Source organism: Miniopterus natalensis, chromosome 1, assembly GCF_054644295.1.
Source record: "Miniopterus natalensis isolate mMinNat1 chromosome 1, mMinNat1.hap1, whole genome shotgun sequence".
NCBI lineage: Eukaryota > Metazoa > Chordata > Mammalia > Chiroptera > Miniopteridae > Miniopterus > Miniopterus natalensis.
In genome coordinates, this window is record NC_142081.1 from 90,968,354 (window position 1) to 90,995,401 (window position 27,048).

General features: G+C 34.7%; 1 protein-coding gene and 1 non-coding gene across 3 annotated transcripts in view; one reads left to right on the forward strand and one right to left on the reverse strand.

Annotated features, from left to right (window-relative positions):
- The window catches only part of CUL2 (cullin 2), a 115,646-nt gene that overhangs the window by 16,205 nt on the left and 72,393 nt on the right, over nt 1-27,048 (reverse strand). For both annotated transcript variants that reach the window (XM_016197155.2, XM_016197154.2), the window contains exons 7-17: nt 24,855-24,951; nt 24,647-24,757; nt 21,392-21,554; nt 17,751-17,875; nt 16,103-16,210; nt 14,633-14,692; nt 13,665-13,793; nt 13,471-13,557; nt 12,679-12,831; nt 12,304-12,381; nt 5,723-5,789 (exon numbers count right to left, since the gene is read on the reverse strand). In XM_016197155.2, the coding sequence (XP_016052641.1) occupies nt 5,723-5,789; nt 12,304-12,381; nt 12,679-12,831; nt 13,471-13,557; nt 13,665-13,793; nt 14,633-14,692; nt 16,103-16,210; nt 17,751-17,875; nt 21,392-21,554; nt 24,647-24,757; nt 24,855-24,951 (1,178 nt within the window). The remainder of the gene's footprint in view (nt 1-5,722; nt 5,790-12,303; nt 12,382-12,678; nt 12,832-13,470; nt 13,558-13,664; nt 13,794-14,632; nt 14,693-16,102; nt 16,211-17,750; nt 17,876-21,391; nt 21,555-24,646; nt 24,758-24,854; nt 24,952-27,048) is intronic.
- LOC148094261 (U6 spliceosomal RNA) lies at nt 14,259-14,361 on the forward strand. The gene has a single exon (XR_015716330.1). It is a non-coding gene; the product is annotated as a U6 spliceosomal RNA (small nuclear RNA).

The window sequence follows — 27,048 nt, forward strand, 5'->3', positions numbered from 1 at the left end:
CTCGGCCGTGGACCCACACCCAGCGCCGCAGTTTAACCCCAGGAGGGATATCTTGGTGGTGGAGGGTTCCTGGAGGAGTGAGGGCTCCGAGCCCAGGGCACCAGGGCCAGGAAGAGAAGTCCCTACAACTTTGGGCTGTAAAAACCAGTGGGGACTGTCACTGTGGGACGTGGAGGCTGTGGGAGTCCCAGGCTTTGCTCTTAAAGGGCCCGCACACAGACTCACTCAGACGGGTTCCCTCTAAGCTCCAGTGCTGGAAAGCAGCTTGAAAGGAAACTGGGACACTTGGGGAGGAACTAACTTGCCTGAAATTGGGGCGAGAGGTGGAGGGGCAGCTTTCTCCCAGACAGAAGAGCTGGCAGAGGCCATTGCTCCTTTGTTGAGTCCTTCCCCCACACAGCTGGCAGGCAGGCACCATATTTGACTCTCTAGCATCTGAAACACACCTTTCACCCTGCCCTGGTGATTCCCAGAGACCCCGCCCCTACCTACTTGCAAGTTCATCCAAGCAATTTCCAGTGGCTTTTCTATGCAAGTGGCCTCTCTAGCCTCATGCTTAGGACTTTCCTAAAATCTCTCAAACAAGCAGCAGCGTGTCCCATGCTGCTTGATAAGTGGCCCCAGGCCTGGCACTAGTGGCAGTCTGCATTAGTCCATAGCTTGGCCTCTCCTGGACAATGCCAAGCCCAGCACAAGTAGCAACCAACTACGGTTTGCTGTGTAGCTCATGCTGGGTGGCCCTGGACAAGGCACTGGCAGAGGCTGACTCTGCACCTCCTGGGAGGCCCCAAAGACAGTGCACCTGGTAGTCAGACTCCACCACGCTGGATTATAACCCTACCACATCCACGAGTGATACACTCAAGGGGCGCACTTGGTGAACACCAAAGCTCCACTCAAGTAAATCCTGCTCCATAGGGGTGTCTCCAGCACAGCAGCTCTTTGGCTGTAGTTGCAGCTGGTTCTCACAGCTGATTGGCCTGTGGGTGAATTCCTCCCAGTGACACCAACAGGAACCAAGGCTCAACTACAATAGGTCAGAGCACACAGCCCACACAGGGAAGCACCTAGAAGGCTCAGCTCAGGTGACTGGGGAGGCTGAGCCACTGGGCCCTACAGGACACCTATTACACAAAGCCACTCTACAAATTCCAGGACACAGCAACTCTACCTAATACATAGAAACAAACACCTGGAAGCAGCCAAAATGTGCAGGCAAAGAAATATGTCACAAAGAAAAGAAATCTCTAGAAAAGGAACTAAATGAAATAGAACCAAGCAAGCTACTAGATATAGAGTTCAGCATTTTGGTTATAAGGATGCTCAAAGATATTAGCAAGACTATTACAAAAACAAGTGAGACCATCGATGACCTAATAAAATACCTATCAGAAATGAACGCTACACGAACTGAAATGGAGAATAATTTACAGGGAATCAAGAGCAGAGTAGAGGATGCTGAGAATTAAATCAGCAATTTGGAACATGAGGAACAAAAAACACTCAACCAGAACAAAAAGAAAAGAATCCAGAAATAAGAAGGTAGTCTAAGGAGTCTGTGGGACAAGTTAAAGAGGCCCAACATTTGAATTATTGGGGTGCCAGAAGAAGAAAGAGAGCAAGAAATTGAAAACCTTTTTGAAAAAATGACAGAAAACTTCCCCTACCTGGGGAAAGAAACAGACTTACAAGTCCAGCAAGCACAGAGAGTCCCAAACAAGAGGAACCCAAAGAGACCCACAGCAAGACACATCATAATTAAAATGCCAAAGGTTAAAGATAAAGAGAGAATCTTAAGAGCAGAAAGAGAAAAGCAGTTAGTTACCTACAAGGGAGCACCCATATGACTGTCAGCTGATTTCTCAACAGAAATCTTGCAGGCCAGAAGGGAGTGGATAGATATATTCAGATGAAAAACAAGAACATACACCCAAGATTACTCTCCCAGCAAGGCTATCATTTAGAACTGAACTTCAGATAAAGAGCTTCTCAGACAAAGGAAAGCTACAGGAGTTCATCTCACCAGACCAGTACTGCATGAAATGTTGAAGGGTCCTCTTTAAAAAGCAGCTAATGAACAAAAGAATCTGACAAACTAAGTAGATCCAGAGACACTGACGCATGCAACAGACGATCATATTTCAGAGGGAAGAAGGAAGGGGGTGGAGGGTGGGAAGAGATTAACCAAAGAAGTTATATGCATATATGCATAACCCATGGACACGAACAATGACGAGGTGAAGGCCTGGGGAGGGTGTGGGAGCAAGGTGGAGGGGGTCAATTGCGGGGGGAAAATGGGACACCTGTAGTGCTTTCAACAATAAAGATAAATAAAAAAAAAAAAGACAACAGCCAACACAACAATAGTCATCCGGAGTTAATGAATCAAAATTATACCTATTTTTTGTCTGATTGACAGAAAATATATTTTTTGGTGTGTTGTAGAATTTTCAATTGGTTTATGTGTGCCACGAGATGAAAAAGTTTGAAAATTGCTGTTGTAGACTGCTTAATTCTTAAAATTTTTACCTCTGTTGGTAATACACTCTCAACACTCTTCCATGCCTAAGTTTGGCTAAGTCATATTCATCCTTAAAAACCAAATCTGGATGTAATCTACCCATTAACTGTTTGCTACCACCATTTTGAGTGATATGTAATTCCCTGGGCTTGTTTCTCCATTACAACATTTAAAACATTGTACTATAATTATTGTTGTCCTCCAAATAGATGTGAACTTTTTAAGGGCTGAGTCTCTGTCTACTTGGCATTTAGAAGTAGTTGGAACACAGAAGATGTTCTCTCAGTTGATCAATAAATTTCACAAAGATAAGGAAATAGGCTCAGAGAAGTTAAGTAACTTGTTCAAGTTTACAAAGCTATTAGGCCAGTAATTAACCCTACATCTTCTGACTCTAAATTCCTTCAAATGCCACTTTATACCCCATTTCCAACAATTTGTGAGGAATCTTGGCTTATAAAATAAAAATACCTGATATCGGGAATGTGGAAATGGACTAAGGAAGAGTAATTTTGATTATATTTGTAAGTACAAAATATAGGAGTTCTTGAATGATCAGTCCAGGATCAGAGCCAACATTTTAGGAATTCCAGAACAATATCTTAAATATGGAAGGTGTTTGAGAACCTTTTGCTTAGTGAATAAATAAATAAAAAACAAGAACAAAATTTGACCCAATGGTTCACTGATAGATCACAGGTATTTTCAGTTCTTTTAGTGACTCAAAACAAGAAATGAAGTTACAAGGTTAACATCTCTTTCCCAAAGGAAGAAGCTATTTGGCTTTAATTAAGATAGAAACACACAACACTAAAACAAGATAAAACAAACAAATAAAAGAGCTCCAAAAACCTGGTTATTATGGACCTGCTTGGGAGCTTAGTATATAGTTCAAAAATAGAAAAAGAAAGCTGTTGTCTTTCCCACTTAGATGTTATTGATAACTGTTGTCAGGCCAAATTCCAATTGCAAAAGCTATGTACATAGTTTTTTCTTTCTTTTTGTATACAACTAGCTGCCAAACACCAAAACAGTATACCTCTCATTAACATTACTTTAGGAGATAGTTTGATTATTGCTAAGGTAATGAGAATAATCAAGAGAGTTTAAATTCCCCAAGATATTCCAACCAGGAGTGGCTCAGTGGTTGAGCATAGACCTAAGATCCAGATCAGGGTTCGATTCCTGGTCAGGGCACATGCCCAGGTTGCGGGCTCGATCCCCATTCGGGAGCGTGCAGGAGGCAGCCGATTAATGACTCTCTCATCATTGATGTTTCAACTCTCTCTCTCCCTCTCCCTTCCTCTCTCTGAAATCAATAAAGATATATTAAAAAAAAAAAAAAATTCCCCAAGATAGCCCAGCCAGTATGGCTCAGTGGATTGAATGTCGACCCATGCATGCACCAAGAGGTCACCAGTTCAATTCCCTGTCAGGGCACATGCCTGGATTATGGGCTTGACCTTAGCAGGGGGTGTGCAGGAGGCAGCTGACTGATGTTTCTCTCATACATTGATGTTTCTATCTCTCTCTCCCTCTCCCTTTCTCTCTCTCTAAAATTAATAAAAACATATTAAAAAAAAAGAAAAGAAAAATTCCCCAAGATAGATATGAAGGGAAAGTAAATTAAATTTCAAGTACATTAAAATATATTTGCTTTTTTAGTTATGTAAAACACTAGTCCAGCAATTTTTCCCCTTAAAATCAATTATATTTACTAAATGAGAATAGAAAATATTCACAACAGTTGTAAAATTAAAGGCCAATGAGTAAGTTACCATTTATTAAAAATATTAATAAACATCTCTATTTCATAAGCTATTGAAAAAATTAAATTTCCCAAGTTGTTCAATAAAGATAGACTTGTATAAATATGTATTACCATGCACTAATTATTATGACCTAGTATTACTAACACAACAAGAGATCACATTCCAAATGACAATTAGTGAAATAAATGGAATTTAAGAGAAATTACTGCCCAGTCGGGCATGGATCAGCAGTTGAGCATCCGCCTAGGATCCAGGAGATCACGGTTCAATTCCGGGTCAGGGCACATGCCCAGGTTGCAGGCTTGATTCCCAGTAGGGGGCATGCAGGAGGCAGCCGATCAGTGACTCTCTCATTACTGACGTTTTTATCGCTCTCTCTCCCTTTCTCTTCCTCTCTCTGAAATCAATAAAGATCCATTAAAAAAAAGAGAGAAATTATATGAAATTATTCTTAGGTAAATGAATAGAAAGGCTTTCCTAATAAAGGTTATGGTGACTGATCAGATTTTCTTCTTCCATTTCTAAGAGATACTTTCTTGTACCGTTTCTTCTTTTTTTTCCTTGAACCATTTCTAAGACATATCAATATATACATATAAATGGAAAGTTAATTTACTGCATTTTTCAAAGCATAAGTAGAGAAAATGTGAATGTCTGCTTTGGCTAACATTTTCAGATAATTTAGAGCAATTGCACACAGTGTACAATCATTCAGGTATTACCCCTACTTAAAATAATAAGTATTAATTCATTATTACTATTAATAATAATAATAATAATAATAATTAACAGTGACAGCCACTGTTCCAGAAAGTAGCAAAGGAAATGGTTGGATTCTGATTAAACTTTTCTAAAATTGGAAACTGTTGGAAATTAACTGGGACATTCTGGAAAAATCATTTACTATTGAAATTCATTTATAGTACCACAAATAAAAATCAAATGGTATGTCTCCTTATGATGCTATAAAAATTAATGATATAATAGTTATAATAGTTAATAAAATAGTTAATAGTTAACAGTTAATATAATGTTTGTATTTGGCATATTTAGAGAAAACAGGTTTTTCAGAGTATCTGACTCATCAAGTCTGGATTTCTAGATAAAATTCTAATGCCTATAAAAAGTAGCTCATTACAGAAATGTAATAAACTATTATAAAGTTCAGAAATTTAAAAAATAAGCAGTAATAAGCAGCATAACTATAAAATACTATTAAAAAGTACTGCACTTGAATTTCATTCAAGTTGCTTTAATGATAACCAGAAAGGAGGGTAGAGGAGAAAAGGTTAAAAAACATCATTTGGGAGGAGGGCGAGGGGGGGGGGGAGCAACCTATAATTAGGCTATAGAAAATCTCTTTCTAAATTATTACCATAATCAGAGCAGATAAATTTCATTAAACTAGATATAATTAAGTTCATTTTACCTGTGCAGAGGTAATGTAACCATGTAAGTTTCCTCCCACTGAAATGCTGGCTGTAAAATAATTCAAACTGTAAAAAAATTAAAAAAAAAAAATCAAATTATTTTCAGCTACAGTGGCTGTAAAATAATTCAAACTGTAAAAAAATTTAAAAAAAAATCAAATTATTTTCAGCTACAGTAACAACTTACTTGGCTATAACTACACTAAAAAAGTTTAAAAAGACACCTGTCTGGTATACCTACTCATTCTACACATGAGAAAACACATCCATGCAAGTCTAAACAACATCATATGAGTATTACTCCAGTTATTTTCACTTACAACCTTGTCCAGGGTACTCTCCACTAAAACGCAACGCTGCAAATCTGACGTTTTGTATAAATTCAGAAATGACATAATGATTCAATACCACTTTTTGGAAGTTATCAATTTAGATTTTATAAATATTAATTACAGACCAAAAACACCACCATATAAATTTCAATATGAAAATAGAAGCCCAGCCAGTGTGGGTCAGCGGTTGAGCATCAGCCTATGATCCAGTAGATCTCTGATTCCCAGTCACATGCCCAGGTTGTGGGCTCGATCCCCAGCAGGGGGCATGCAGGAGGCAGTTGATCAATGATTCTCTCTCATCATTGATGTTTCTATCTCTCTCTCCCTCTACTCTCTCTCTGAAATCAATAAAAATGTATTTTTTTAAAAAAGAAAATACAAGTCATACCTTTATTTCTAATCTATTTGCCAATGTATACCTTTGCTGAAAGACAGGTTAATATATCTGTGGTTACCTATAAAGTGACATCTCTGATTTAACTTCCGCATCTAGTCAGACACTAATACAAGCAAAGCTTCAGAGTACTTGTCTTTGTGTCTTCTTTTGTTGATATTATTGCAAAAAATTAAATTTAACATTCTATTATTGTAACTTTGAAATTTAAAAAATTCATTTGTTGGACTGAATGTGTAACTGTAGGACACCAGTCCAAAAAACAAATTTCATATATTTTATTTATTATTATTTTATATTGACTTTAGAGAGGAAGGGAGAGACAGACAGACAGACAGAAAAAGAGAAAGACATCTTTTTGTTGTTCCACTTATTTATGCATTCGTTAAATGTTGTATGTGCCCTGACCAGGGATCAAATACGAAACCTTGGTGACTAACCAACTGAGCTACCTGGCCAGGACACAGTTCATATCTTTTAATGAGCTGTTACATAATATACAGTGAGAAAATACAGAAATATAAAAACGGTAAAAACTCAACTTCATTGCAAAACTGAATAAAACGATAAAAACTCCACTGCAAAACTGAAGAATAAACAATAAAACTCAGCCTCATTGTGAAATAATTCAGAATTGTGGACAGACTTTTTAAAAGATTTTGTATTGATTTTTAGAGAGAAAGGGACAGAGAGAGAAACATATGCGCCATATGTAATATATCTAAAGCTTTTATTTGTGTATCAAACTTTACCTTTTGTACTTTCAAAAATAAGTTTAAATAAAGCAATTAGCAATATCTGACCTATCAGCTGAAATATGCCCACTCCTGACAACAAAATTGATAGCACCCAGCCAAGGAAATTAATAAGTTCTTTCAACAATTTATTCCAACTTTGCCTAAACTTGTTAAGCATGGTTTCCCTCCAAAGGTGCATCATTCTCCTCTGTGAGCAAATCCACCCACCTCTTCCCTATGATAAACAGGAAATGACTGGCACCTGGAATACTTAAGATTTTCTTCCTGGTTCTAATGCAGATAAAGAGAAAATACAAAAGGATCCCAGAAGTATGCTTTTACTAATTAATAATCTCCAAAAGTGTCAATAAATTCAATTACTGCTATATAAACTCATAATTTAATTATAAAACATTTATAATGAATTTGTTGACAAAGGCAAATTAAAACACTTCTGAAACTGAGAAAAGTTTAAAATGCTCTTTACAAATTATTTAAGTGTAAAACTAACTTTAGGATATATATTCAAAGCTGTGAAGGCACGTTTTACCTCTTTTTACTTTTACCTCCTTATACTCCTAGCAACTGGTACTATCAGTAAAGTTTTATTAATGATGATATGCCAAAAAAACGGTAAAAAACCCCTCCTGGCCAGTGTGGTTCAGTGGTAGAGCATCAACCTAGGAACCAAGAGGTCATGGTTCAATTCCCAGTCAGGGCATGCACAGGGTTTCAGGCTCAGTCCCTAGTAGGGGGCATGCAGGAGGCAGTTAGTTGATGACGTTTCTCTCTCATCAATGTTTCTATCTCTCTATCCTTCACCATTCCTCGCTCAAAATCATTAAAATCATATTAAAAACAAACAAACCATGCCTTTATCCTTAAATTTAAAATCTGATTAGCTAGCCATAACAAAAAGGTTCAGTTCCAAATGAGGTTATAAATTTATCTGGTATTAAAAGATAAAAGTTGTGCTTTGGCCAGTGGGGCTCACTTGGTGGTGGGTTCAATTCCTGGTCAGGGCACATGACAAGGTTGTGGGTCCAATCCTGGGTTGGGCCATGCACATACGGGAGGCAGTGATCAATGTTTCTTTCTTATATTGATGTTTCTCCCTTTCTCTTCCCCTCCCTCCCACTCTCTCTGAAAAAAGCAATGGAAAAAATATCCCCAGATGAGGATTAATAAAAAAAAAAACACAACTAAAAGTGGAGACAAGCAATCTACTAGATGCAGAATTGAAAACACTGGTTATAAGGATGCTCAATGGAATCAGAAGAAAAGTAGATGAACTTAATGACAACTTCAACAAAGAGGAAACATAAAAAGGGAACTAGAAAACATTAAAAAAAAAAATGAGTCAGAAATGAAGACTACATTAACTCAAATGAAGAATACATTACAAGGAATTAACAGTTGAGTAGATGAAGCAGAGGATCAAATCAGAGACTTGGAAGATAAGGAAGCAGAAAACACCCAACAAGAAGAGCAAAAAAGAAAATATAATGCAAAAAAATGAGGGTAGTATAAGGAGCCTCTGGGACAACTTCAAGTGTACCAACATTTGCATCATGGGAGTGTCAGAAGAAGAGAGAAAGCAAGGAATTGAAAACCTATTTGAAAAAATGACAGAAAACTTCCCTAATCTGGTGAAGAAAATAGACATGCAAGTCCAGGAAGTGCAGAGAGTCTCAAATAAGGTGAACCCAAAGAGGCCCACACTAAGACACGTCATAATTAAAACGCCAAAGGTTATGCCCGGCTGGGCGTGGCTCAGTGGTTAAGCGTCGGTCGACCTAGGATCCAGGCGATCAGGGTTCAATTCCCGGTCAGGGCACATGCCCGGGTTGTGGGCTGCAGCCGATCAATGACTCTCTAATCATTGATGTTTCTATCTCTCTCTCTCCCTCTCCTTTCCTCTCTCTGAAATCAATAAAGATGTATTTAAAAAAAAATTTTTTTTAAATGCCAAAGGTTAAAGACAAAGAAAGAATCTTAAAAGCAGCAAGTTACCTACAAGGGAGCTCCCATAAGACTGTCAGCTGATTTCACAACAGAAACGTTTGGCAAGAAATACTCAAAGTGATGGAAAAAAAGAAATACTCAAAGTAACAACCAAGGTTACTCTACCCAACAAAGCTATCATTTACAATCAAAGGAAAGATAAAGAGCTTTCCCAGCAAGAAAAAGCTAAAGGAATTCACCACCATCAAACCAGTATTATATGAAGTGTTAAAGGGTCTTATTTAAGAAGAAAAACCAAAAAGATAAAAAATATAAATAATAAAATGCCAATACAGGGTGGGGCAAAAGTAGGCTTACAGTTGTGAGCATGTGAAACACAAGTTTATTATTGCATTATTCTTTATTATTGTATTACTTTCCATACAAACAACTGTAAACCTACTTTTGCCCCACCCTGTACATATCTATCAACAATAGAATTTTTAAAACAAAATAAGCAAACAATAAAACAGAAACAGACTCATAAATACAGAGAACATTTTTGATGGCTGCCAGATGGGAAAGGGTTTGGGGGAATGGGTAAAAAAGGTGCAAAATTAAGAAGTCCAAATTGGTAGTTACAGTATAGTCTTGGGGATGTAAAGTACAGCATAGGGAATACAGTCAATAATATTCTAATAACTATGTATGGTGTCAGATGGATATGAGATTTAACATCCTGGGATGATCACCCAGTAAGTTATATGATATCACTGGGTTGTGCACCTGAAACTAATTGAAAAACAAAAATTATTTTTTCAAGAAAAATAAAAAACTATTACTGGAAAATAGTTAAAGTGGAGAGAGAAGAATAACATAAAGTTAGAAGGAAACTTTATTACTGCCAGTCCCCATCTGCCTTAATTTCAGTCTGAAAAGCAGGCTCCTAAGAAGAAATGAAAAGACTGTCAAAGGTGTGGGGTCAGTTTCTCTTGCCTAGTCAAAAGTATATCAAAATGCTTTTACCTGGCTATCCAATCCCTTGCTCTAGCTTGCATCTATCTTTTCTGAAAAATTCATAATAATCTGGGCTCATACTTTGCCCATTGAAATGAATGTTCTTCTTCATATAGTTTCAACACTTTGTGCTTTAATGACCTTTCTAAGAAAATGCAAGAAGTCCTAAATTATACTCCTATTCTGAAAGTCTACCTGTATTTTGAAATCCACCTGGCTATTTATAGTACTGTATTCTGCTATTACCATAACTATTTAACTATTATTTGTATTATCAGCTACTGTTTATTGAGTACTTACTATATACCAGGCTAAGAGCTTTAATGCTTTATATGATTTCATTTCACCTTCAAGGCAATATTCTGAGGTAGTACTATTATCAATTAACAAAACATTAAAAAGTTAATTGCCCCAAGTCACAGGTCGTAGTAAATGGCAGATATGTAAAACCAGGAATTATAATTCCAGAGCATCCATAATCCTTATTTTGAAAGTAACAAAAATAACATACTTACTGTAAAAAATAATTCAAACTACCCACTGTTAACATCTCTAGGAAATTGTGTAATCAAATACCATTTTCATTTTAAACTTCATAAATGTATGTATAACTCACTGGTTCACAACCTCAAGTCGCTGCCAAATCAGAGGCTTTTAAAAGATAATGAAGATTTCCCTAGACAAAAAAATGCTACCCAATCTTCCATCCAATCAAGAAGCAAGCCTCTTTTGATGAGTTAGAGAATCAAAAAGGGTCATTTTCAAGAGAAATGAAAACATGTCCACTTAAAAACTTGTACGTAAATGTTCACAGCAGCATTACTCATATACCAAAAAGGTAGAAAAAACCCAAATGTCCATCAACTGATGAATGGATAAATAAAATGTAGTATATGCATATAGTGGAATATTATTTGGCAATAAAAAAGAATGAACTACCAATATATGCTACAACATGGATAAACATTATACCAAGTGAATGAAGTCAGTTATAATGGGCCACATACGATATGACTCCACATGAGATGTCCAGAATAGGCAAATCTATAGATTGGCTAAGGAAGGGGAGAAGAGAGTTGGGGGGAAATAGGGAGTGACTACTAATGCACAGGAGATTTCTTTTGGAATAATTTTGGGGTAATAAAAATGTTCTACAATTAATTGTGGTGATGATGTATTCACAACTTTGTGAATATACTAAAAATCACTAAAATTATATACTCTGAATGAGTGAATTGAGAGTGTTATGGTGTGAATGTCTGTGACACCCTCAAATTCTTATGTTGAAACCCTAATGCGTAACGTGATGGTATTAGGAGGTAGGGCCTTTGAGAGGAGATTTAAATCATGAAGGTGGAGCCCTCATAATGGAATTAGTACTACTATAAAACAAACCCTAGAGAGCTCCCTAGCCCCTTCTACCATGTGAGACTACAAGAAGTCTGTAACCTGGAGAGGGCCCCATCACATGGTACCCTGATCTCAGGCTTCCAGCCTCTAGAGTTGTGAGAAATAAATTTCTGTTGTTTGTAAGCTACCCAGTCTGTGGTATTTTGTTATAGCACCCTGAATAGACTAAGACATATGGAATATGAATTATATCTCAATAAAGATATAGTCTCTACAGTCTCTTTAAAAACTTTTGGTAAAGCATTCTAAGGTTTCTATTCAGTTACACTTTAAGGCAATTTTTACTTGACTTTTCCAACTTCAATCCGTTTTTCTAGAATACTTCACATTCCATATGTATTTACCTAAATAATAGCCTAGAAATAAAAATAACTACTACAAGGTATAAATGAGGTATAAAGGGCTCTAAATTCAAATAAAAAATTGGAAAATGATTGTTTTAAGTTATTAGGGTCTAAACTTTCTTCTATTATCAAATATTTTTGTAATTTAAAACTGCTTAAAAGCCAGTAATAAATTTAACTAAGAGAAAGAGACATTTCTTGACAAAGAACTCTATGACAACCTTAGCATTTGAGTTTTAATATTAGTAACTATAATAATTTACGTTCTTCCCACAGGGTAGGTTAACTATAATTTGTGAATATATATTTATATAGCAATCTATTAAGACTTTGGAAAAATATTTAAAGTGATATAGCACAGAGACAGTTATTAAAATTCCTTAAATCCTGCAAACTTACCATCTGTACACTTTTTTCCAATTCCTGGGGAATTGCAAATGTAGATGAAGGAGCCTGAGTAAGAGGCCATGCTCCAGCCTAGAAGAAAAAAAGTAAAATAAAAAAGTATAATAGACAAACATCTAATTTGAAAGTAAGTATTTATAAAATGATTTGAACAACTAAAGCACCTCTTTTTTCCTTCCTCAAAATGTGAATAAAACCCATCAGCATTACTATCATGGCACATTTCATTCCAAACTAATATAACACATAACTTTAGAAGCTACAATCCATCGATTGAAAGAAATGTAATCAGGCCTCCATTTATTAATCCTTTGGATCAGGCTATTTGAAATGATTTGTAAATGCCTACAATAAAACACGTATTCATACCTGTAGAACATATATTTGAAAACTAATTCCCAAATCTATTACTGTATCTTGATTTTTGATAAAATTGTTGAACTTATTGTTGAGATCAGCACTGACACTCATATCTGTATACATCCGATGTAGCTTGCTGGTAAACTCATAACCACACGCTTGCTGCAAAAACAGTTTTTAAAAAAACACGTGATTTAAAAAGAAAAATAATAAACCATATTAATTAATAAGAACTTGTTACTATTGCTAGGTCTATGGTCAAGGGTCTGCATGTTATATTCAAGTCTACTATACAGGAAAATTATCAACTACTGAATATCTCAGGATAAATATGAATCAGCTACTACTTATTTCATCAATCTGTAAGCTAAAATGATGCAAAAATAAACTAAAATTCAACTGCACTACAAAACTTGTACTTAAAGGAGTATTTCAGGTGTGTTCATTTATAAGTAATACAAATCTTTTGTTAACACTGTTTATCGTGTAGATAAGTCTATACATATCAATATACAGGGTCTCCCCAAAAATGTATACACACTTTAACAGCCGATAGCTGTTAAATGAAAATAAAATGTATTTTAATAAACACTGCCCTTTTGGGCGGACACCCTGTATATAGAGAGATCTGTCTTTTAATATAGTATTTGAATATCCCACCATATAAATATACCATTATACATTTAACCAGTCACCTGCTGATGAATTATTTTCTATTATTATATATAATGCTGCACTGAACATCTTTTTGTGCTAGTGGAATAATTTCTAGGATGTTATCAGATCAAAGGCTTACATTACCTTTAATTTATTGATCATGGCTTCTTCAGAATCCATAGACATAGATAACCCATGAATTAAACGTTTCGCCAGCATTCTTGCGTAGAACTATATTAAAAAATATTTCTAAAGATTACTTTATTTCTGATGACTTAAATTTCAAAAATAAATCAAATCTGACTAAAACAAATAAAACTTCTCTATTCACAACTTACCTTTTGAAAAACATCCTTATCATCGATATATTTGAAAACAGTAATGAAGCTGGTGAGTTTGTCTTCCACTTCATTTTCAGTCATCCCCTTTGCTGATTTCTTTAGTAAGTTGTCACAATACTTAGCAAGCTCAAATAGAAATTGACAATAAATCTTATAAAGGGCCCTTCTGTCATGCCTCAAAAGAGGCAAAATGACAATAGTACAAAATATCAATGGATAGGGTCTCTGCCATTCTAAAGCTTATGTTTTAAAAATTATGAACATGCACTAAAGAATTTTAAAAATATGTCACAAGGCAAATTAAAAAAAAAAACTATAAACAAGTAAAAAATCTAATCAACACTTAGTGAAAAATAAAACACTAATATAAGCAACAGAAGTTTCAAAAGAACACCTAGATGAGTTTTGAGTAGTTCTATAATTTTTGACATTAAACAAGTACTTTTTTTTATCACAACCTTATAATTAAGTTTCCTTTAATGGTTATAAAAATTAATCATCAAATTTCTCTCAATTTCAGATAAAATAAAATCTCTACAAGAAGTAATGCAAATTATTTCAAAGCAGATATACTTTAAAACCTAAACTGTAGCACTCGCTTCAGCAGCACATATACAAAAATTGGAACGATACAGAGATTAGCATAACCCCTGCATAAAGATGCACACAAATTAGTGAAGCATTCCATATTAAAAAAAACAAAAAAAACCCAAACTTTATACAATGAAGTATTTTTTCCTTCAGTTATTTCTTAAGAAAAGGCTATAGTGTATATGGCCTACTGCATTCCTTAAATAAATGTCAAATTACATATGATGTAGATTAATCATTTTTATTTTTGATAATTTAGTTTCGTGGGTTTTTTTTCCTGAAAAATGCTACAAAAAATTAATTTAACAGTCTCAGTTTTCATTTTCTAATATTGATGTTTCATAAAATTATTTTTAAGCAATCATCAAACTTACCAATTCAGGAGCTTTGCAAATAGATTTGGGTTCTCTGTAATTTACAACTGATGTAAGAGCCTAAATAGAAAACAGGCCAGTAATTAGCCACTAGTAATAGGGTATAACCTGCACATCCACAAATTATTACCCCACACAAAACACAGCATTTTGGTCGTAGTTTGTTAATTCTGTTTTCATTTTGAACACAGGGTAAACTCCTCTAACTGTATGCCTGGTGATAGTTATAGAACAATTATATATGCTGTTCCTACTGAAAGCTCTTCTTTATAACATATCACTGATATCTGAACACAGATAAAATAAAACTACACTTTTAAAAATCTTATAACAACCATATAAGCAAATTTCCTTTAAAGTATACCAAAATTCAAAAGTTTGCAAAACATACTTATTTTCTTACAAATATTATTTAATATAGCCTAAGTATTATATTCAAAGAAAAAAATCAGCACTAAAATATTAATATTATACCTGTTTTTTAGAGCATATGTGTTTACTAACGATGCCCCTTATAATCATTATTCTCATAATCATGAGAAATTCAATTCCCATATAATTCAAACACTCAATTTAACCATACAGTTATTAATTTGAAAGTTGTTATTTTGATTTTCACATTTAAATTAGTTAATCTCCATGTCAAGATTAGAAATCTCGTGATTAAAAGCCTCAATCCTGAAACTGCCTTAAAGAATAAAGAGAATTCTAGTTAACCCTTATACAACATGGGTTTGAATTTCATGGGTCCACTTATACCCAGATTTTTGTCTATAAATACTGTAAATGTATTTTCTCTTCCTTTAGATTTTCTTAGTAACACTTTCTATTCTCTACTTACTTTATTGTGAGAATATAGTATATAAATAAATATATAGAATATGCGTTAACTGACTATGTTATTAGTAAGGCTTCTGGTAATATCAGTAGGCTATTAGCAGTGAAGTTTTTGGGAAGTAAAAAGTTAAACACAAATTTTCAACTGCAGGGGAGGGGTATCAGGGCCCCATCCCCTGTGTTGTTCCAGGGTCAACTGTGTATATATAGAAATTCCCCAACTTAAGATGATTTTTATGATTATTTTACTTTACAATGGTAAGAAAGCCATATGTATTCAATAAACTATACTTTGAATTTTGATCTTTTTTGGGGTTAGTGATATGTGGTACAATATTCTCTCCTAATGCTGGGCAGTGGCAGTGAACCACAGCTCCCAGTAAGCTGTGCAATTAATTGCAAGGGTAAACAACAGATACTCTACCATGTATTAAAGTGTTACAGACCAACTATAACTAATGGAAGTGTTCTGAGAACGTTTAAGGCAGGTTCAACTAAGCTATGATGTTCAGTAGGTTAGGTGTATTAAATGAATTCTGACTTATGGTATTTCCAACTTATGATGGGTTTACCAGGACATAACCCTGTCATAAGTTGAGAAGCATCTGTAGATAGAGATGTTATTAAAGTTACCTTATCCAAAGCACTCATAAAGTGCTGATCACCATTCAAAACAGTGTTGATAAGTTGAACAAATTTACCATGTACTTCCAAAACTGACTCCACAAATAGTGTTGGCATCTAGAAATATAAAATACAAATTACAAAAATACATTTTAAGAAGTTCAAGGATATAATTAGGCTTATTAAATAGTCATTTTATTAAGAGTAAAGTTTTTCCCAAGAAAATTAATGTTACACACACACACACACACACACACACACTTCCTCAAAAAAATATTTTTTAGCTAAAATTGTCTTAAAAATCTAAAACTTTGATGTTGAAATTAGCTGTCACTCAACACCAGCAATGCAGGGCTGTAATTCCTCTGCCAGAAGAATCCACTAAAAATACACTTCTGACGGTAGAATACTATATCTTAAGGGTAACGATTCAGTCTCTGAACCACCAAGCGTATCACTTTCATAGAGGATTATTATATAAACAAAAACTGCCTTCAAAGCCACTGAAGGCTGAGAAAGAGCAGAGTTCAAAAGCAAGTATCTGTGAATATTGAGACCCCCGGAGCTGGGCAATTCCCCACATCTCAGAGGGAAGAAATCCTTAGTTGTGCAAACGTGAATTTTCACTCTTAATGGGGATAAATATAAAGTTAGTACCCAAGACAACAAAGTCAGCTAAAATTATGTGAGTCTACTACAAATGCATTCTCTTATATTTCTATCTCCCAGTCCTTGATATCAAACTCTATGCCTCTATGCCTAATGTCATTTATCACCCTGAATCTGTAAAACTAATAACATAAACTAATAAACACAATAAATAATACAGACTAATAAACATAAAAATATAAACTAATAATTCTTTAAAAATAGAAAACTTATGTATTACTGTAATAAGACATAAAATCTAAGGTTTGCCAAAGACAAATAAATGTACAACTAAAGTGATGAGCATCTAATAAATGCCCCTGAATAATGATGTCTCTACACAGATTACTGCACTAGAGACGACAGTAAATAGCTCTATTTAGGAAAAAGAACTAACATTTCATGTCACATCTATTCATCAAACATCCCTAGAAAAATCAAGATGGTCCAAGAAGATCTGATGACAGGAATACACTGATAAGAAAGATGACTTTTTGTAAACAGTCATTTGATTGTCAGGGAACTCTTAAGAAAAATGGGTATTAGGGAAATGATGGTCACTGTTGGGTAGCAAGCATATATTTAGGGAAGATTGTTTTAATCTAAATTTGCTTCCTGGGCTACCACATTCAGAGTATATATAAAGAAAGCAAACTGAGTTCTCTATATTACCACTGATTAACTCCATTACCACTACAACATACTAGTGCTAGTTACATAGAAATACAATTACTTAAAAACAACAAACATATTTTTCTGTGAGGTTAAGTAACAATTGCTAAATGAACACTTCAGTATAACTGAGAAGCAGCTTCTCTCATTCAATGATGTTCTAATAAAATGATAATTCCAAAATGTGTTCAACAACTCTAGGTTTGAAACATTTTAATAAAGATGTTTAATCTACTGGCATGGTAAAACTTTTCTTATTAAGAGAGTAAAGTAAAAACAAAAAACCTAACTCCGTGATAACCTGATTAAGAATTTTCCAGTTCCTTACATAACTCACATTTTCCTGAGTAAGATTACTGGTTGCTCTAAGGCCCTCATCATGGACATGATTTTGCAGCTCCTGTATCATATGAGGTAAACCAGTGGACACAGCACGGAGTAAGACATACATATTTGCCATGTCTGAGGGGGGAAAAAATTGGATATTAGATTTCCAAGTATTTCAAAAGTATTTTTAATATATTAGGTAATATATGGCCCAAAATGCAGAATCATAAAAGTATGCAGAGAAAATCTCCCACTCCTGTCTCCCAACCACCCAGTCCTCTTCCCCATGGGAAAATAATTTTGGGGTTAATATCTTTTCAAAGCTGTTTCATGCACAGTTGGGCAAATACATATATTCTTTTCTCTGCCCTGTTTTATAAAATAGTGTAGTGTATTTTGTGTATTATTTGCAACTGCAGAACACAACATTTTCACTCAGATATCTTTTTTATACCAGTACACTCAGTGTTTCTTCGTATTTTACAACTGTACAGCACTCCATTATATATCACAATTACTTAACAACTGATGGAAATTTGGTTGTTTTCAATCTCTTGATACTACAGTGTTACAATTAATAGTCCTGTATATGGACAAGAATATCTATAGTGTAAGTCCCTAGAAGTGGTATTGCTGTGTCAAAGCTTAATCTTCTAGAAGATTCCCAATAGCAGGAAGCTCCCTTGCCAAAAATGTGTTATCAAACACTTTGACCTTTGCCACTGACAGGTGAAAAATGATGTCTCAGTGTAAAGGCTTTAAACTTTTATTGAAATATAACATGCATACAGAAAAGCAAGTGAACATAAACACCCCCTCACGTAATCACCACCCAGGGTAAAAAATAGACATTACCTACACCTAGAAGTCCCCTTTACACCTCTTCCCAATCACTACTCCTCTTGCTCTTCTGCAAAGGTAATCACTGTCATAAGTACTAAACCACAGATTAGTTTTGCCTGTTTTGAACTATTTATAAAAATGGAATCATACAATTCTATACTGTACTTTATCCATTCTACTGTTATTGGACATTTGAGTTATTTCCAGTTTGGCTATGACAAACAATGCTGCTATGAATATTTTTGTATGTATGTGCATGCTCTTTTGGCAAGGAGTTACATGTATAGGAGAGAAATGGCTAGACTGTAATGTATGCATATTCAGTTTTAGCAGTTAATGTCAGTTTTTCAAAGTGGTTGCATCACTTTACACTCTTAGCCCAGTGTATAACAAGTTCCCACTATTCCACATGCTTCCCAACACTTACTATTATTATTACTTTTTAGATTTTTAAAAATTGACATTTAGAAAGAGAGGGGGAGGGAGACAGAGAGAGACGATGTGAGAACCAATTGGCTGCCTCCTGCATGCCCCCTACTGGGGATCAAGCCCATAAATCCAGCATGTGCCCTGAATGGGAATCAAACCAGCAACCTTTCAGTGCACAGGATAATGCCGAACCAACTGAGCCACACTGGTCAGGGCCCAACACTTATTATTTTTAATCTTTTAAATTTTATATCAAAATAAGTATCGATAGCTTAGTGTGGTTTTAATTTGCATTCCGCTATTTTAATGAGATTAAGTTCCTTTTTTATGTTTATTGGCCATTTGGATATCTTCTACTCTCCTTTACTTGTTCAAGTTTCTTGACCATTTAATATTTAGACATAAACCTTTTTCAGTCATTGCAAATATATTTTTACCCTATAACTATCTTTTGATGATCCAGAGTTCTTAATTTTAATGCAGTCCACTTGATCAATCTTTCCTTTGTGGTTAGTGCTTTTTGTATATTATTTAAAATATCTTTCCCTACTCCAAAGTCATGAAGTTATTCTCCTATATGATCTTCTGGAAGTATTATTGTTTTACATTTAGAGCAAAAGCCTACAATGGCCCTGGCTCAGTGGTTAGAGCATCAGCCTGCACACTGGAGGGTCTTGGGTTCGATTCCCAGTGAAGGGCATGTACCAGGGTTGCAGGTTCAACTCCTGCCCCTGGTTGGGGTGCATGTGGGAGGCAACCAACTGAGGTGTCTCTTTCACATAGATGTTTCTCTCCTCCCACCCTCACTCTAGAAATCAATGGGAAAAATATCCTCACTCAAGAAAGATTTTTAAAAAAGCCTATAATGATTTGATTTTGTACATGGTGTCTTGAGGTAGAAATCAAATTTCACATTTTTCCAAATGAATATCCAGTGGACTCAGCACTGTGTTGAAAAGACTATCATCTTGTCCTGGCCAGTGTGGCTCAGTGGTTGGAGCGTTGGCCAGCACATGGAAGGGTCTTGGGTTTGATGCCTGGTAGGAGCACGTACCTGGGTTGCGGGTTCACTCCCTGTCCCAGTGGGGGCGTGTGCAGGAGGGGAACAGTCGATGTGGCTCTCTCACATCGATATTTCTTTATCTCTCCCTCTCCCCCTCCCTCCCTCCCTTCCTCTCTCCTTTCCACTCTCTCTGATAAAAGCACTGGAAAAAATATCCTCAGGTGAGGATTAACAAAAAATAAATAAATAAAAGGTATCACCCACTACTCTGCAGTGCCCCTTTGTTTTAAATCAAGCATTTTTGTATGCACGGTTATTCCTAGGCTATTTTATTCCACTGGTCTATTTATCCTTGAACCAATGCCTCATTGTCTTAATTACTGTGGTTTTATGATAAGTCATCTATCCTGCAAAGTTTTCCCATCGTAGTGGCTGACATTGTCATGATGGCTCTTAGTCTAAGAGTACAACTTTCAGAATTAAAAAAAAATATAATTGGTTTTGAGCAGATTGCCCTGGATCTGTAAATCAATGTTATTTTCAACGAAGTTATGTATAATGTTCATTATATTTTTTAAAATAAGTTTTTATTGATTTTAGAGAGAGAGAAAGGGCAAGGGAGAGAGAGGGAGAAAGAAACATCGACACGAGAGAGATGTATCGACCAACTGCCTCCTGCACGCCCCCCTACCGGGGACTGAACCCACACACCAGAATGTGCCCTGAGAGTAGAACTGGCAACCTTTCGGTGCGCAGGACAACACCCAACCAACTGAGCCATACCAGCCAGGGTGTATTTTTATTTTTAATTAATTAATTATTTCAAACTATAAGAGAAAGTTTATTTACAAAGTCAGAGAAGTAGAAGTGAAGTGTAGAAGAAATGGCCTCAGGGAACAGGTACAGAAGCAAAAGAAGGGCCCTTGGAGCTTAGAAGAGAGAGGCCAGGGAAATATGCCTGGGGGAAAGGCACAGGTGTGCACTATAGAGAGAGCTGCTGTATTTTTATTTTGTATTTCACCTATTTTGAGCGAGATTGAGAATCTCCATATATTTAAAATCTATTTACATTTCCCTTTTATATTCTTTGCCTTTTTTCCAACTGTTATTAGAACTCTTAAAGTGTTAAGGAAATTAGCCCTTGTGATACACAAAAATGTGCAAACATACTTTCTTAGGTTTTGGGGTATTTTAGTTTAGAATACATTTTGAGAATATACCTGTCCAAAATAGTCTTTTGAAATAAATTTTTAATAAGATATATCAACAAATATACTAGGACTAAAATATACTTGAAATCTAAGGTAACTTGAAGACTATGTAAAAAGTGGTTTATAATTTAATTTTAATTTACATTTATATTTTGTATCACTTACCATTTTTTTTCTCTTGTCGAATGATATTATGACATTCTGCATGTAAGAACTGTAAGTGGTCTGCTACCATTCGTTGCTGACATTCATGAATCACTTTAGTATATGAACTTGGATGCAAGTATTTTCGACATCGAATTTCTTCATCTTTTAACCTACCTAGAACCTTTAGAAATATATTGTTATTGTCATAAACTACCATGAGAAAAAACTGTAATATCAATAAGTAACTTAGGCAGCCTAATTTTACTGGCTCAATTAAACATGACCAGGTAACGAAGAGGATTACATAACCAATTTAGACCCACATTCCATAAGTCATTTCAAATATTATTTAAGCTACTAGCTGTTGCCTTACATTTTCACCACAATCTTATGAAAAAGAACTAAAGTTACGTGGTCTACATTTTGTCTTCATTTACTGACCATGACTATCCTATTATATAGGCAACCTAACATGCAACAGAAAAAGTGAGTCAAGATTATTAAGAACCAAAATAGGTGGACACTTTATAAATATTTAATTATTAATCTAAAAAACAACTTACATTAACTGGATCAAGTAGATTAATTATTTTATGTTGGTTCCTTTATAAGTGGTATGTAATGATAGTTAACTATCACAGTAATGATTTCATTAAAATTTTTGAAGGTCAAAATATATTTAGTCATACTTAAATATGTCAATCAAGACCTTTATTAAAGCTTTTCCTATATAAAAAGCACTGAGCTACAATCAATATACTGGTTAATATTAACAAGAACCAATAAAAGGTAATAGCCAGGGAATTGGGCTAATTTCTACCTCAAAACAAAACTATGTTTGCAATGAAAATCATGCCAACACAGCACATGCATATACAAATGTTTAGATTTGAAAATATTCTGTAATGTAAAGTTATGTAACTAGAGTTTCTGAACTGGTCCCAGGGAACTATGTACATTTAAGCCTTTGGGAAGTACTGCTGAGTTTGCCTGGGCATAGAAAGGTGATATTGAAAAGGAAAATGATGTTGAGAGGGGAAATAACACATCATTCCTGGACACCTCTTAGATACTTTTCAATGAAAACAAGGCTCAAGACTGAGAGACACAGTCCTACCTTTCCCACTGTGCTACCCTGTATGTGGGACCAGGAGTTCAGGACAAAGTCACAGAAACCAAAGGTGGGGCCTAGATTAAAAGGTATTCGCCACATATTTCATAACTAAGAAAGTCATTTTGGTTATCGAGATTTTCTTTTAAAATAAAAATAGTACATAGAGGGAGACAGGCAGATACCCCAATGCATTCAATATAAAAAATTAATTAAAAATAATTCATAAAAGGATTGTCTATTAGTCATTTATAGCATACTATAAATGACTTTAATCTATTTATGGATTAACTAAATGCAATAGGAATTAGAGTGTGGGCCTGAGGGAGATGAGGGAGGATGAGAAAAAGAGAAAAAAAAAACAATGATAACTGGGTGGGGGTGGGGCTGGGGTGCATATCAAGAGAAGGTAGACAAGGCTGGAGCATCTAGATGCAGGTCTCCAAACCACTGTAGCTGGGGGGAAAAGGCCAAAATTAGAAGAAAGATACAGAAAGGGAGTAGAAAGGCTACATTTAGCCTGTTAGTTTAATGAACTATTCCTATAAACCCTATTTTCCAAACATAATTTCCAATGGCCTTCCTTTTAACAGTTTGAGATATCATATGATCCACCCATACAAAGTATACAATCCAATGGTTTTTGGTATATTATGTTATTAGTGCTTTGTACATTATGATAATATATAACATAAAATTTGCCATTGTAACCATTTTTAAGTATATAATTCAGTGGCATTAATTATATTCACAATGTACAATTATTTCTAAAACTTTTTCATCACACTAAACTCTGTAAACATTAAGCAATAACTCCCTATCCTTCTCTCCTAATAACTTCTAATCTACTTTCTGTCTCTATGAATTTGCCTACTCTAGATATTTTATATAAGTGGAACCATACAATATTTTTGCCAATGGCCTCTTTTTGAGAGCATCACTTAACTCTGTGAGCACTTTTCAAGATTGGATCTAGATCCTTTAACAAGAATATCAGATGCACAAAAGGGCTAAGAGCTGAAAACCACTGATTCAATGTAACATGCATTTAATAGATGGAGGAAAATGTCCCAGATGACTTACTCAAAGTCCCAGAGCTAATGAGTGACAACAGCAGGAAGAGAATTAAACAGGTCAGACTTCTAGGCCTGGGCTTTATGAAATACATAACAGCTTATCAGTAAGTAACGATATTTATTGACCTACGTTCTATGGAGACATACTATAGCTATTCTACTCACATTTATCTTTCTTGGCTAAACTAACAAAAATCGTCCTATAATAAAATGCCTGAAATCCAAAACTGCAGATGAAATGAACCCCCTTAAATTTTCTAATATATCTTGTATGATGACTAAATTTATATACTATGACTATTCTTTTAATAAGAAAATACACATAGAATTTTAGATATGGTAATCAATGTGTGTTGGTTTAATGATTTAGTTAAAATTTCTTGTGGAGAAATTAAAAATTTTTTCAGCTTTCCAAAAACTTAACAGACTGATCTAAGTATCTACAGATTATATTTTTCCTTATTTTTCTTCCATTTTAAAGGAAGAAAGATAAAACCTAAATACTAGCATCTATACATATCCTATTCCCCAAACATATCCACAAAGCATAAAATATAGATTGTGACCAGAATGTGAGTACAGAGTACATGTTAATTTTAAAGACAAGCAAACTGACCGGGCTGATTTGCTCAGTGATTAATCAACAACCCATGAACCAGGAGGTCACAATTCGATTCCTGGTCAGAACACATGGCCCAGTTTTGGGTTTGATCCCCAGTAGAGGGCGTGCAGGAGGCAGCTGATCAATGACTCTCTCTCACCATTGATGTTTCTCTCTCTCTCCCTCTCCCTTCCTCTCTCTGAAATCAATAAAAACATATTTTTTAAAAAAGACAAGCATATTGAGCAATCAGGATTTATCAAAAAGCATCAACCATGATAAAAATCAGAACAGCACTTGTTCTCGTAGAATATGCTATAGCAAGAAAAATGATTTATCAATAGGTATTATACATTAACTATAACTGAGTAATGACCAAACAGAAAACTTTTTTCAGCAAAAAAATTTATTAACTAAGAAAACTGTTACAGAAAACCATGCCTGATATATAATAGATGATGTATTTAACATGTTTTCTATCTTACCTTTTCCATATACTGTGAGCAGTTTGATTCCTGTAATAAATTTGAAGCTTCTTGTTTGTAATACTCTCCTGTTTCAGTCAGAAAGGGGGACTCAAAGATTTCCTGATAAAACTAAATAAATCAATTAAAATCATATTGAAAAAATTAAAACAAGTAATTTAAGAAATTAAAGGTTTGATTACTCATGTTTTTAAAGGAGGCTTTTTACCTTTAAGGGGAATTTTTTCTTATACTGTTCAACATGAACAAAGGAGTTAATAACCCCATGGATTACTTTCTGGTTTGGGTCTTCTCCACCACGATCACTAAAAGAAGATGTAACACAAAATATTCTTGAGAACACAAATTACCTATGGAAATACCAGAGTATGACAAAACATGACTGCTTATTCTATTAGTTGAATTAAATTGTAAAGCATTTTAATGGTCAATGCATGCATGATGCTTAAAATTTTAATTTTTTCATATAATGGTTGAATTAATATTTGATATTTAACGAACATATTAGATGTCAATTTAATAAATAAAAGCCTTAATTCTAAAATTAAACATACTCTGTTGATACTAAAATGACATTTTAATTTTAGAGTAGATATGAGCCCATTAATTCAAGACTTTAATACTGGTGGTTAAGAATATTTGAATTTTACTCGCCATAAATGCTATTGTTGTAAGATTTGGTCTGAGAAATTCAATCCTGGAACCATCAAGTATGCCTATAGTAAACTGATGGTAAGCATCCCTCAGAGGTACACTCTATAGAACACATCACTCACTTACTGAAATGAGTAAGAGCTGTTTTCTCTCTACGAGATCTACTAGAGCTGCTGAGTTGCTTTCCATTCAAGCACAAAGGTATTTCTCTATTTAGAAGTTCAGTGGGGTATGTTTTAGCATTTCTGTATTCCTTTACAATTGCAAAGTGATCTAAAATCATTTCAATTATTCACCTGACATTTGATAAGTTTCTACTTAGTCAAGGCACTACTGCGATGCAAGTCTTAATTGTGATTTAAAAAATGTGAGTATTAGCCTTTCTAATTACTGAAATAGGGAAATAAAACAGAAAAAATGTTTGCCTAAAGCCACAGTAAAACAACCTGGCCCTAAGTTGGGAGTTTCTGACTCTAGTACTAACGCTCAGTTTAAACCATTATACAGTCAAAGGTTTACCTTTCTATGGGTAATCTTCCACCTCACTCAAAAATTTTATTTTTTTTATTAATAATTATTTTACAAAGAGAGCAACAGAAAAACGTATTACTATCATTCCCCAGTAAATGCTTTTTGCTCTTTGTAGTAGGATTTAAAATTTTTCTAACATTTAATAAAAGTATTAAGGCAATTACCTTTATATATTAGTGTCCCTCCCTGCCTCTGCATCCCTCTAATCCTCTTTCATTCTTCCTTTAATTATCTGGATATTCTGGGGAAAGTTTTTGTACATGAATTAATATGGCTATAGTAATTCTGTCAGTCATAGAATCTTAGATATAAAGTCAACGTTCTGTTATTACTAATAAGAACAATAAGGTAACATAGTAAGCTCATTTCCTCTGCTCACCTTTGTTATTTCCCTCTTAAAATCAAATGAAACCTGGTGAAATAATGATCTAACATATCTTATCTATTTGGAACACATCACTTTTTTCCTCTTTTTACTTTGCCTAGGACGAAAATGAAAATCAGCCAAGAATGAGAAATATCTGAATATTTGGAAAATCGGGTTACCTAAAATTCTTTTCATGACCAAATCCTATTGTCCCTGTTCAGCACCAGGAAAACTTCAACTCCTGCTATTCTCAGCACTCTTGACATTTGATTCTGATCCCAAAAGGCCCAGATAATCTGGATTCAGATAAGGTAATGCCTAGAAAAAACATTGATATTCCTAGTGCTTAATAACTAAGTTGTCCTCCCTATAAGAATAATATCTGAATTCAATCATTATAAATAGTATATACTTCATTTCTATTAGGCTGACAGATAATGAAAATAGAGTGACATCATGCTGACTAAATTGGTCATCTGAATAAAATCTGGTCTCATCTAAGAACAGTGGTCCCAAGAGATGAGCCTTGAGAAAAGAATAGGAAGAATTTTCAGCTCTGGCCAGATAGCTGAGTTGGTTAGAGCGTCATCCAGATACACCAAGGTTGTGGGTTCAATCCCCAATCAGGACACACACAAGAATCAACCAATGAATGCATAAATAAGTGGAACAACAAATCGATGTTTCTCTCAAATCAATTGAAAAAAGAATTTTTAGAAATAAAACTTATTATTTGATTTTAACAGGACTACGTGGAAAATGCCAATAATCTTAACAAAATTCCCAAGAGAATAAAACAACCCATCTGGGATAATGAGGACTAATAAGAAAGTTTAGCCCTTAAGATCAG